The 14,331-nt window shown below is 32.5% G+C and overlaps 1 protein-coding gene across 2 annotated transcripts in view; it reads left to right on the forward strand.

The window, feature by feature from the left end:
• The window catches only part of LOC145668778 (polypeptide N-acetylgalactosaminyltransferase 1-like), a 129,196-nt gene extending 116,074 nt beyond the window's left edge, over positions 1-13,122 (forward strand). For both annotated transcript variants that reach the window (XM_081736942.1, XM_081736943.1), the window contains exons 8-12: positions 308-425; positions 941-1,127; positions 7,356-7,498; positions 8,856-9,122; positions 10,380-13,122. In XM_081736942.1, the coding sequence (XP_081593068.1) occupies positions 308-425; positions 941-1,127; positions 7,356-7,498; positions 8,856-9,122; positions 10,380-10,520 (856 nt within the window). In that variant the 3' untranslated portion in view covers positions 10,521-13,122. The remainder of the gene's footprint in view (positions 1-307; positions 426-940; positions 1,128-7,355; positions 7,499-8,855; positions 9,123-10,379) is intronic.
• The last annotated feature ends 1,209 nt before the right edge of the window (positions 13,123-14,331 follow it).

Below are 14,331 nucleotides of genomic sequence, written 5' to 3' on the forward strand. Positions count from 1 at the left end.
ACCGTGGCCCCTATTTTCATGACTATTGTATAAAGAAAATACATTATGCATATAAACACATAAGTATATGATATATGTAGGTAGAGAGATCCATCGTAGAGGCACTGTAAAACTTTACAATCAGTATATAGTAGATAGATAGATCAAATAATTTAGAGAATAGATTCTATAGAGTGTCGATAAAATATATTTAATGTGCAAATACAAAACAAACAAGTAGTAGGACAATTTATTTTCGTTAAATGCAGTTTGTACTTTGTTCTTTGTTCTATACTGTGTGCAATAAATTAACTGTTATCCCTTGCAGGACCCCTGTCATGGCTGGAGGATTATTTTCCATCGATAAAGATTACTTCTACGAACTTGGGAGTTACGATGAACAAATGGACATCTGGGGTGGCGAAAATTTAGAAATTTCGTTTAGGGTGAGTAGTATCATGAAAAAAGATCCCTGTTCCAACACGGGTTTGTTTTATTGCGAATCCAATAATGCAAATGTTACTGTTCAATTGGTTTAAGTCTATATGCCAAGGCATACGCATTGAAAATCTTTTAAAAACACTACAAAATAGACTAAAAATTAGACAAAACGGTTCTTACCTATTAAAATGTTATTTATATTAGTGTGTTGTTACAGTGAATATGACACAACATAAGGACAGCAATAAAAAAACTGATCCCAGCTAACGATTAACGAAGGAAACGGCTTGAGAGAAGAAGAAAAAGCTATTTTACAAAAGGACTACATCAGTTTCGCTCACTGAATACGACAAAATTTACATCCAAACATTCAATGCTTTTAATGTAGGATAAACATTTTTTTCTTCAGTAAAACATTACTTCCGTAAATATATTTCATAATACGTGTAAATATGCATTTTTTTAAACAAGCCAGTTGAATATCCTATGTACTTGTATATTTTTTTCTCTTACATTGAAGGTTTGGCAATGTGGAGGCAGCATTGAGATTGTACCTTGTTCACATGTAGGACATCTGTTCCGCAAATCTTCACCATACTCGTTTCCTCGACCAGGTGGAGTAGGAGAAGTGCTGTACGCTAATCTTGCACGAGTTGCTCTTACGTGGATGGATGACTGGAAAGAATTCTTCTTCAAATTTAATCCTGGTCAGTTACGAGTTGTTTTGCATTTAATATAACGTAATCTGTATTTAACTATATGTAATAATCATTATATTAATAATAAGTTACCATGAATATGTGAAATATTAAAAGCTTACACTTCTTTTATTTCAAAAGATGACTACTGGAAACCATCACATCACAAATATATGTCAAATATATTTCTTCGTGACATCAACTATATATCTTCACGACAACCACCCTTATGAATAATAATCTTTTTTCTTGACAACCTAATCAACAAACTTTTTCTTTTTCAATATACATATTTCTGCTCAATTATTGCGCTTCTGATCATATTCATAAAACAGGTACAGATTGATAATATTATTACATCATTATGATCGTATATCGTTATACAGTATTGGCTCTTTTCTACTTTCCCGTGCCATTACCTCTGTACGGATATTCATATTATGTCAATATTGTATGTTTTATGTACAAAAGTGTGATTGCAATAAAAGTGAGGGAAGGAGTTTAGGTTTTAGTATACATGAATTAGCACGAGATAATGAACTAGGATGGTCTGAATGGAGATCATGAATTGGCATGAGATAATGAACTAGGATGGCCTGAATGGAGATCATGAATTGGCATGAGATAATGAACTAGGATGATCTGAATGGAGACCATGAATTAGCATGAGATAATGAACTAGGATGATCTGAATGGAGACCATGAATTAGCATTAGATAATGAACTAGGATGATCTGAATGGAGACCATGAATTAGCATGACATAATGAACTAGGATGATCCGAATGGAGATCACTCATAATAGATATGTGTAGACTGTATTCAGCGTTCTTTTGATTTAAATAAGAATAATTAACTTTTATTTGTTAGTATTATATACAAATAAAATATGTGATGTGCTGAATACGAGTAGGGTAAATGCGTCATAGTCATTCATCTCCCAGTAGTCTGTCATTTAGCACTTAGAAGTATATAAAGCAAGCAAATCGTATCTTCTCAAGAATTGCTGACAAAAAACTAAAATCGAGTTCCTTTAGTCATCTTCAGAAGTTCTGTTTTGATATACCTAAATACCTATATGTACTATCTGGTGGAATAAGAATGTATTTTCGCGAATGAGACTTGTATTACATCAGTGTAAAGTGCATAAGTTTTAACTACTAGCTCTAATAAACTGCTTTTTCTAGTTCACGTATATATATATATATATATATATATATATATATATATATATATATTATATATATATATATATATATATATATATATATATATATATATATATATATATATATATATATATATATATAGGTATACACTAGATAAAATGGGCTTCAATCCTGCTTTACACTGGATAAAACGGCAAAATATGGTTTATCCCCTCCCTTGATCATATCCTGGATCTGCCCCTATATATATATATATATATATATATATATATATATATATATATTTGGTCTAGGAATTAATTCGTGCGGTTGGTACGCACACATTGAAGCTGTAGTACAAACACAAAATACATAAATACCTTAAGAAAAATATTGTCCATCGCTAGCCACCACTTTTGCCCATCTGTCAGGCAATGTACGGATTCCGTGGCGAAAGAAGTCCTCATCCTTGGAAGCGATCCAGTCAGAGACCCATGTTTCGATATCTTCGGAAGAAGTAAACCGCTGTCCAATCAAATCGTTGTTCATGCAATCGAACAAGTAATAGTCCGAAGGAGCAACGTCTGGTGAATACGGCGGGTGGGGTAAAACTTCCCATCCGACATTTTCTAAATAGGTTTTGACCGGTTTTGCGACATGTGGGCGAGCGTTATCATGTTGAACAATAAGTTTATCATGTCTGTTCTCCCATTCTGGTCGTGTTCTGGCCAGAGCTTGCTTCAAACGCATTAATTGTCGTCGATAACGTTCTCCATTCATAGTTTCACCCGGTTGCAGCAGCTCATAGTACACCACACCTTTCATATCCCACCATATGCACAGCATAACCTTTGCACAGTGAATATCTCGTTTTGGTTGTGATGGACCTGGTTCACCTGGTTTCACCCAGGCCTTTTTTTCGTTTAGGGTTCTCGTAATGGATCCACTTCTCATCACCCGTAATAATTCGATGCAGAAACCCCTTTGTGCTCTGTCGTTGAAGCAGCAATTCGCAAATGGTTTTTCGTCTTTCAACGTCTCTGTCTTTCAATTCATGTGGAACCCAATGTGACATCTTTTGAATCATTCCCATGGCTTTCAAGCGTTTGGAGACTGTTGTTTGATCAACGTTTAATGCTGCTGCAAGTTGTTCCTGCGTTTGACACGAATCCTGCTCGAGCAATGCTGTCAATTCTTCGTCTTGAAATTTTTTTGGCTGTCCAGCTCGCTCTTGGTCTGCCAAGCCGAAATCACCACTTCTAAACCGTGCAAACCACTTCTGACACGTTCGCTCAGCTAGAGCATGGTCACCATACACTTCCACCAAAATACGATGACTTTCAGTCGCACTTTTCTGCATGTTAAAGTAATGCAGCAGTACACCCCGCAAAAACACTTTATCAGGCACAAATTGCGCCATGTTCACTTAACTACAAACTGGTGTTGTTGACGCTTTAATCCACTGCCCTATACTACGAACGATACGCGATGACAAGGGTTTGCAACACATGTGTGGATACACGGAACTGTGGGACGCTCCGTTCGTTGCGCCATCTCTTGTCCACCCGCACGAATTAATTCCTAGACCAAATATATATATATATATATATATATATATATATATATATATATATATATATATATAGGTATACACTAGATAAAATGGGCTTCAATCCTGCTTTACACTGGATAAAACGGCAAAATATGGTTTATCCCCTCCCTTGATCATATCCTGGATCTGCCCCTATATATATATATATATGTATATATATATATGTATGTATATATATACGTAACGGCATTCCATTAATATATATAAGTTATTGTTAAATGTACATGACATAATATATTACTAAGCAATAAGGGACTCCGACTACTGGGTTTGTACCTTTTCGTAATGGTGAAATATTCTTCATGAGTGAGTGAATAACTAAATCTCGCAGCTAGAGATGTTACATAGTTACATTAGAATTTTTCTTCCTTCTAAATACACACTGTAATTAGATGTTATATATATATTAACTTTATAATAAATAAATAAATAAATAGCTTGCTACTGGCGCATTTACGTTATCATTACTTATTCAATTTTTTTTATTACTATATTTAATGTGTAGTATATAGGTAACTTTAAAAAATACATCGTAAAAAGTATAATTTTTATACAAAATGTATGCATATAATTCAAAGAACCAGCATCTTCATAAACGCAAAAGAATCATAACTTAGGAAAATCAGCTTGAGTAATTCATTAATTGATAGAATTATCAGTCTGAATGATCAAAAATTATTAATTTTTCTTATTTTAACGTTTGCATGTAATTTTATTTAATTTTAACACTATATATATCGAAAATATATTTATATAAGTAATAATGAACGTTTGTCAGTCAATTCCTCATAAACCATTACATCGAGTTTGTTGATTTTTGATACATAAGTGCACCATGGCTTAACTTAGGACTTTATAATAATAGTCTTCCTCAAGGAAGGAAACGCACCTAGCAACGACATTCCAATTGTAACATATGGGATAAAATTTAACGACAATGGGTTCATTTTGTTTATTTGAATAGCATAGCAACCAGTTTTCTTTTAATTTTTAAACACATTTAAACTTTATTTCTAAAATCTTAACGCCACTGATTATAACTGTCTGCAATGATGATTCTTTTATATACGCAACTACAAGAAAAAGTAAGAAAGTAATAGTGTTGGGAGTTTGTACTGGCGAGTTCAAGCGGAAAGTGCTGTAAAATTATTACTAATAAGAGTTTATACTGGCGAGTTCAAGCGGAAAGTACTGTAAAAATATTACTAATAAGAGTTTGTACTGGCGAGTTCAAGCGGAAAGTGCTGTAAAAATATTACTAATAAGAGTTTGTACTGGCGAGTTCAAGTGGAAAGTGCTGTAAAAATGGCAAGAGAACAATCATTGAAATACGTACCCTAGGTGGGAAATGAAGTTCAAATATTGTGCACAAGTCAATGTTTTCTTTCTTTCTTTCTTTTCTTTTCTTTTTTCTTTTTTTTTTTTTTTTTGATCAATTAAGTAAGACTCATACCTTTATAAGATATCTTGCATGGATTTTCTGTTTATTTCTGCTAAAATCGTCGAAATTTCGCATTTGAATTAAACTGCGGTTACCTGTTGTACGTTTTTCCTATATTCTTTTCTTTCTCAAACACACCCTTCTTTCTCTACTTCTTCTTCCCTCGAACTCTTATTAGTAATATTTTACAGAGAATCTTTTTCTCTTTACTTTATGCCCCTCTTCATTGAGAGAGTTCTAATTACCAGAAATTTATGGAAACACTGTCGTCCTGGGTGTCTACACTGGTGGTAGTTGACTGAGCTATAGCGCTTTTTGCCACGTTTTACTACCAAGATTGGTCAACAAGAAACAAACAAGCCACAGTAGCTCGGTAATGGTACGCACTAGAGAAATAACATTCCATAGATTCCTTTGATCCTTTGGAAATGTCACTCATATGATCGACTTACTTCCCTGCACTGCAGCCATTTTTGTTTCCGTGACTCATAGCCTTCCGTGAATCTACGTTTGTAAAACTTTTGAGTGTGGTCATCGTATCACTTTTTCACACATGCAATAAGCTCGTTGCCGTCTCAAAACTGTTTTCCATGCAGACGAGTCTTAAGTTGTCCAAACAGATAGAAATCCGATAGTGCTAGGTCGGGGCTGTATGGAGGTTGTGGCACTAATATCCATCGCAGTTTGACAATCTTCTGAGCACATTCTTCCTGATTTGCATCATCTCCTTGGACAGAAGCTGTGAAACCAAGTGATTAATTTTTTTCTGTATCCCAATCGTTGAATTAGTGCTAATACAAACTCTTTTTCGATATCTGCGTGCTCTGTAGTATGTCTCGTGGTGATACATTTGTCTTTGGATGGGTTCCTCAATGACTGGTGCATTTTCATCGGTGGTGACGGTTGACGCTGTACTTGATCGTGGCTAGTTCTGACTTCTGCAATCACAGCGCCGAAACCTTTGAAGCCATCAACACACACATTGCAACTTCGAATCATTGCATTTTTCCTCCACAGCTTACCGTGAATCGATGTTGCTGAGTTATGCCCAGATTTATAGAGGAATCCCATCATCGGATGTTGGCGTAGTAGGGTGCCATATTTCATTCATGGTGTCTTATCTGCAAGAACATGAACTAAAAATTAGGATGCTTCTACCTACAAATTTTCATTTCTCTAGTGATTACCATTATCGAGCTACGGTGGATTGTGTTACTTTTTTAACCAACCTTCGTAATTATTTTGTTACGGAAGTGGATTCACACAAGTGAAATTACAGGTTATTACATTATTCTTCATAAGTAATATTTGCAACTAGTTGCTGGTGGCTAAACTAGTTTTTATTTTTATTATTATTATTATTATTATTATTATTATTATTGAACAGATTTTGTATCATGTTCTAGTACTCGTATTTTTTAAAAAGTCCTTTCTTTCACGTAAGAATATTTTTAAAAATAAATATATTAAGGTTGGTGTAAAGGGACAAGTTTCGCCGATAGATGTCACTACGGTCTTCGTATCTCTCTTATGTATTTTTTACCTTTCACGAAAATTCACGATTTCTCTTACAAATTTCAAGCAAGAGACATCAGATTTGTAGAGAAGGAACTTTATAACCTATCGAAGGCAACAATCCGTGCCGACTTTTTTTTTTTATTTAGAACTTTCTTCATTGTTGAAACAGGTCCACTGTTAAAGGTTTAGATATCCATTTCAATAATCAATCTATTTTAACAATGAAGAAAAATCTAAATAAAAAATCGGCACAGATTTTTGCCTTTGATAGGTTACGAAGTTCCTCCTCTAAAAATTTGATGTCTCTTGGTTGAAATTTGTAAGAGAAATCGTGAATTGTCGTGAAAGGTAAAAAATACATAAGAGAGGTACGAAGACTGTAGTGAAATCTATCGACAAAACTTGTCCCTTTAAACGAACCTTAATTCAAAATTATTCATGAAAATGGTTAACAATAGGTTTAATATTTTAATTTATACTGAAATGTATAAATTGTATTTCCTGCTTTTCTATTAACAGAAGCTGCTAGATTACGGGACAAACAAGCAATACGTTCTCGATTAGAGTTGAGACAAAGGCTACAATGTAAATCATTTGAATGGTACTTGGATAATATATGGCCTGAACATTTCCTACCCAAGGATGATAGATTCTTCGGACGGGTAATTATTATATTTTCATTGATAGGAACTTGTCATCAATGGAACTAGTTTAAGGAAAGTAAACTGATAATTGTAAACGTCATTACTATAAATATATTTTGTTTGGATTTTTGATGTGTGCATAGTGAAGGGCAAGCTTAACAAATATATTTTTAATCATATATCAAATTTATATATGTAACCTAAATATTATATTAGTGTAATTACAATGTATTTAATTCGTATAGTTATTTTTTAAACATTAGATATCAAGTTAATTATTCTGATATTGTTATATTTCAATTTTGTGAAATTTTAGTTGCAAAACTGAATACTGCTTCATTTTAGGTATATTTTCTTGCAATCTGGTATAAGATTTTAGACACTTGAGTGAAGATAAAGGTTAGTGACCTACAGCATCAAAGATTGCCATCGTATAATATCTAGGAAGTACTATAAACAAGATATTTCCAGTGCATTGTAGATATTCTAGCAATAGATTCTAAGAGTAAGAAAATAAATATTAAGAATGAACCGACAGAAAGTCGCTGAGTAAACTTTTGTTTAACTCTCACACTTCGATACGAAATTTAAGATATAATAAGTGTGAAATGTTTCCTTCGATCAGGATTTTCACACTTCTACAGGAACCGTTACCTCTATATTGTGTGTGGTCCAACGACTTAAGCTGGCTAGTCTGGCACAGTATTATCCAATACTATCAGGGAATATTTCAGTAGAGTTGTTCAGTATAGTTTTATATGAGAAGGTGCCAACCTGAAGGGTACGTGTCACCAAAAGTTTCAACTTGAGATTTCACTTGGAGATTATTTTTAGTTTGGATATCTATCGAAAAAATACACAGTTTTAATCCGAAAAATACTTATTCCTGTATTTTACGGTGTGAAAAATTGTAGTTTGTATATAATCCTATCATGGACATAGATATTTTCTTCGTGAATGTCGTTCATCTTAGTTTTGGATCTGATTGCCTTACATAAAAGTACAATTTAACGAAAGTAAATCACTTTTAATGAGTAACAATGAGACAATTTCGACAATGGCCGAAACTGTTATATTATTATTCATTAAAAATGATTTGCTTTGGCCAAGATTTTACTTTTATTTTTTTCGTATATTGCCAGAAACTCTCTTGAACGCAGCTCCTCATATGTAATAGTAATTTTCCTTCTTTATTTGCTCTTGCAATTTTGTTGATATTTCATTATGTACAATGTCAAAATTTAGACCTCGTAAACTGAAAGACATGTCTCCTCATACAACCTCAAAAAGTATATGAGTTTGAATAAAAAATGACAAATTCTACTCATCATACGTAACCAATCTCTAATATAGTAAATGCTTTATTTATTTTTAGGTTAAAAATAAGAAATCTGGGAAATGTCTCCAAAAACCAGGAGGCAAAGGTAGCTTGAACCAACCAATGGGTCCTGCTTCGTTGTCCGGTTGCACGTTTGAGCCAATACTTGCTCAAATGTTTGTGCACACTCCTAAAGGGTACCTGATGACAGACGAGTCAGTCTGTTTAGACGCACCAGAAAATGACGTCACTTCTAAACAACCGAAAGTTCGAATTATGGCATGCCATGACATTGACAGACAGCGATGGGTTTATAATAATCAGGTAACAAACCTAGTCTTTAAATATTCGCAATATAAATCAATATGATAGGAAATAATCAGGTTGTTCAAACACAAATTTGTTTTAAATTCATCTCATTTTGTTTTGTTGAAAAGATAACAATAGTTTTATAGAGCTTCATGAGAGTATTTTTTATTTTTTCGTTTTCTAACATTAATTTGTCTTATATTTTCTTGAATGATCAAGTTTTCCGTTGATTTACAAATGTCATAATGAAAGAGTGGATTGTAATTTTTATTTAAATTTCTGAAAGAAGAAACCTTAAATGAGAAACGAATGGAACGAAATAATCACGTAAGGAAACAGATCTGCATTAAATGTGGAATCTATTTTGGCTTATATAGATTTAAAGTTAGTAGTAGACATGCATTTGAGACCTTAAGTAGAGATTTTGAAACCTCACTTTTCTTGATAAGGGAAGCTGTGAAATTATCTAACTCATCAATTAAAACAATATGGCCAATCAATTTACGACCACGTATGGGTGTAATATTGATATTCCTTATATCCAATTATCGTTCTAATGTTGTTGCAATTAACGTTCGGAACATCCACTCTATGCCTATAAACATTATGGACTTAAATCGGACATCCCTGGATATCCACCGAAAGTTTTGTCCTGTGAGAATATTATATATTTCAATTAATAGTATTGGTAATAAACCCGTCAAGAATATCTGCTATTTTAATTTTTCATGTGTGGATTTATTTAAATTTTTATTGCGTACTGGAATAAATTGTACGAAACCAATTAAAAATTATTGTAGATATAACACATGATAGATGATGACTTCTCCTTAAGTGCGTACCAATAAGTTTTTAAAGAAAGAACATATGGTAGCAAAGTCAATATGAAAAAAAGTTGTTAGGCTATATCGTCCTCCTCGTGACCAAAAAGCGTATCTCAAAAATTACCAAACGTGAGAAGACAGACAGACATATCTCAAAATATACCCCTTTGTTGCAAGACAATTTAGTTATTCCTGAAACACGCCCATCACTAAATAAGCTATATCTCAGCTAATAAACTTTCCTGAGTCACGTAGCACGTTATAGCGATGATCTTATCTCACTTTTAGTAATTTTTGAGATATTTCGCTTTGTCGCGAAAGAGACATATTAAGAAAACCAAATAAAGCGTTACTATTAGTATTATTAAATTCAGATATTTATATGTGGCAAATTAATTTTATTCAGCTAAATTCTTATTATTACTATCTATTTTCTATGCTACTTCAGACGAAGACTTTAGTGCACTTTTCAACTGGTATGTGCCTTGACCTCCCGCAAAGTTCTTCCGATTCGGAGGGTCTGGTAATAAGTTCATGTTCCGGAAACCCAAGCCAACAATGGGATATGGATCGTATTCCTTGGAAGTGAGCTGTAAATTATTCTACAGGGTGAAAAGAAAATCGTCTATATTTTGTAGGTTTGAGAAGTGCCAATACGCAGCGAGCTGGTCTCAGCATTTGATGTAAGACTACCGGTAATTTGTGATGATGCGCGCGGTTTCAAATATGTTTACAAATTCCTGTGAATTAAAGACATTGTATATTGATTGCTGTGATAATATACGGTTAAGACAAGATGTACAAATTTACATGTTATTTTTAATTAAAAAAACGTGGTTTACAATAACTAATAACGAGCTTGCAGTTTTATTGTGTATATATATAAAACGCTCTTACATTTTATACTGAAACCAAGATAGGATAAAGTTGAAAACACTTTTAAACTGATTCAACAGAAGAGTCCAAGGAAAGAACGTATTAAGTTTAATTTTTCATATTTTGAAGTATAAAATGCTAATTATACATGTATGAGAATGTAATTTTACGTTTTTTTTTAAATATAATTATAAACGAAAAATGTTAATACGGTAATCATAAAAAAGTTGGATCAAGAAAAACATACAGTGCAGAACATGTCAAGCGCTAATTTTACATGGAAGTATTGTTATCTTTAAGTAAAAATAAAATTTATATATCAGCATTTAAGTTGTGCAATGTTTAAGAAGATATTACTATGACTAAGTCTACTTAATATATCAAGAAGAGTATTTGATAATTTTGTTCTTTTTCATTTAATAGAATCTTTATAGCATTGATAATAATTTGTTAAATCTATAGTAATCATCATTGCAAACAATGCCGACAGAAAGTCGAATATTTTGTAGCACGGTATTAAAGTATTTATTTAATAAACATGTCAGTCATATAATTTCTTTTCTAGTACTTTTACGTACAAAGTGCAATAGTACTACAAGATATACGTATGAGAACGCTTAAATGAGGAGAACTGACTATGATTTTCATTTTCTAGTGATGAAAGGACTGAAAGAAATCTTGCATCGTTAAAAAAATCGAATTTGAAATTTTCATGATTTTATACATTCCATAATTCCTATATGCCAAAACAATTTTTGGATGTCTCGTCATATATTTGTCCGTCCTTATATGCTGAACTGTAGAGGCTCTACCGTTCAATATATCGAGACTAAATTTCAAACTTATTTAGTACAGGATACGAAGTGAAAGTTGATTTTTATTAGAAAGCGACATTAATGATTTTATTCATATTTCATAAATAAATATTTGATTAGTACGTTTACACAATGAATGCATCATGATTCAATTAAACAAAAATGGGAGAAAAAAGTGCGATGGTCCGCACTTTTTATTGCTAAGCATGCATTTGCAATCTACGGAGAATATGTTTACAACAACTATAACACAAGAAATTATTGTTTTTATTTTCAATCAGATTTTAACATTTGAATAGCAAACTTGGAGACAGTTGTAACTATTTCTGTAAGTCATGACTTGTTTTTCTTGATATTGAAATCTCACATCGAATAACGCTGTAACTGTCAAAACTAAACTATAATAATTTCTAGAAAGGAACAATTAGCATAGCTTTGTTACTACAATAAAAAGACATATTATAAGGATAATATCAAACTTTTAATATTGTTGTATTCATTATTTAAATTAATACGCGAAAAACATGTCTCTATAATTCCTTCAAAGTTACAAATTTCATAAAATATCAACTAGCTAGTAAGAGATTTTTTTTTTCGATCGAATATGATTTTAGCAAATATTTAAAGGAATATAACGGAAACAAACCCAACTTTTTGTTGTGAATTGTGTGTTCACTCTTTCCTGACTATATGGAGTAGGAAGGAGCAATTGGTCATAAAGACAAGAGGTTTTTACTTTTCTATGCTTTGTAGAATTTATTTTCTATATATCAATTGCCTAATGAAGTGATTTTCTTTAGGAAAGTGTGAAAGATAAGACCGTACAATACTGTATGAATTATGCAATTGTAGCATAAAATCGAAGTATCAATGCTGAAGAGGTACTTACGTTTAAAATGTGTACGTCATCGAAAAATATCATTGATAACGCTATATTTAAAATCTGGCCTATCTTTTTAAATAGTGAATAAGTCCTGATAGCTCTTTAAAAAACCGTGAGCTAAGATTCTAGCGTATGTTTGCTTAATGATTCAAGTTTTGAAGAATGTGTTTGATTTTGTTAATTTGCTTCAAAAGTGTATTTTAGGTGAAATATTTAAAGCATTTATTGTAGTAAAAAGGATTATGATCAATTATGTGAAGCCTTGCTTTTTTTTATCAGGCTATTCCCAAGATGGGTCCTACTACCGTCCTTTTCTTCACGGTATTGAAATGTTCGTATATTTCTGATTTACATGAAGTGTTTACATTTAGGCTCTGTTTCAGACAATGATGCAGATGTTATAAATAATTAAAACATATATGGGCCATCAAAAGAGAAGTAGTAGTGCATTTTAGTAAGATTATGGAAAAAGAAATGGTATTAGATTCAGAAAGGTTTGGTGCTATTACTGTTTGTGTATAGAAAAAAAAATCATTTTTAGTAACTGTGAAGCCGATTTAAAAAGTGTTATTTGTAATTTTTATTTAGAAATAAACCATTTGTCTTTTTCAACGATATTTCTTTTTTTCAGTTTTTGTATTACGTAACATATTTATGTAATATCCCCTCGTACTATTCCAGCATAAAGGGATTATGTTAATGTGAACAGTGTACTTAAGATTAACAAAGGAAATTGTTAGTTACCAATATATCCTCCCGTGGGAAAATTAAATATTCTCCAAACGTATCGGAACAAGCTAGTACCGTCTTCAGTAACAAGATAACAAGATTAAAAATGGATGAGAGAAATTGGTATGGGAAAAGGAATACCAAAATAAATATAACATAAGAGATGGGTACTAGGAATGATGAGCACTGCACAGTGAACGAAGGAAAAAAAAAAAAAAGAGTTGGAAGATGCGCGATGTCTATGCTACGTCACTGTTGGCAGATCCAAAGTAAACATCAAAGGTAGATAACCAGATTTTATCAATGTTGCCAGAATTCAGATTTAAAGCCTGTTTATATTTATGAATAATGAATGCTTCTTTAATTTCCCGATGTTTTTCTGAACTATCACAACCTGTTTTATATTATGTGTATGTTGTTTTAGGTGAAGTGACAATCCCGACATACCCTCCTCTTGTGACTTTTTTATTGTCTAATATGTACTCTAATTTGGGTGCTAATATTGCTTTTGGTGACCTATATATGAAGAGTCACATTCACACTGAGCACGATGAATACTTGACTGACTTAATGGATCAACAAAATAACTTTTGAAGCCGATGAGACGTTTCTCTAAACTTCTCGGGGGGATATTAGAAGCAGATATGTTATGCTTGGCAAGAATACGTTGAATTTTTGTCGTTAATTGTTGAAAGTAAGGAATTCCTACTCAAGTTTTTGTTTCTTTGGTAATAACTTCTTTTGGGGGTTTGCACCGATCTACATGTTCGATTAAACCATTTTTGTAAGGTACACAACTTATAACCATTCTTTTGTCCTATCTGATATAAAAACTGTATTTCATCATTGAGATCACTTGGACAATCACAAATTAATAAGGCCGTACAAACGAAATTCTTCCGAATATTGGCCTTGTACAGTGGTGGATGGGCTGACCGTTGATGTATGTTAAGTAGTATTGACTGCAGTGGGTTTTCGGTATACTTTTGTTATAAATTTATTGTTCGATCAGGTAAATTAGATTCACGCTCGAGAGTGAACTTGACCTAAGATGCTGATTATTGAACTGTTCAAATATTTGTAAAAGAACATTTTCA

The sequence above is a fragment of the Thermobia domestica genome, chromosome 13, assembly GCF_964235325.1.
Source record: "Thermobia domestica chromosome 13, izTheDome1.hap1.1, whole genome shotgun sequence".
Taxonomy (NCBI): Eukaryota; Metazoa; Arthropoda; class Insecta; order Zygentoma; family Lepismatidae; genus Thermobia; species Thermobia domestica.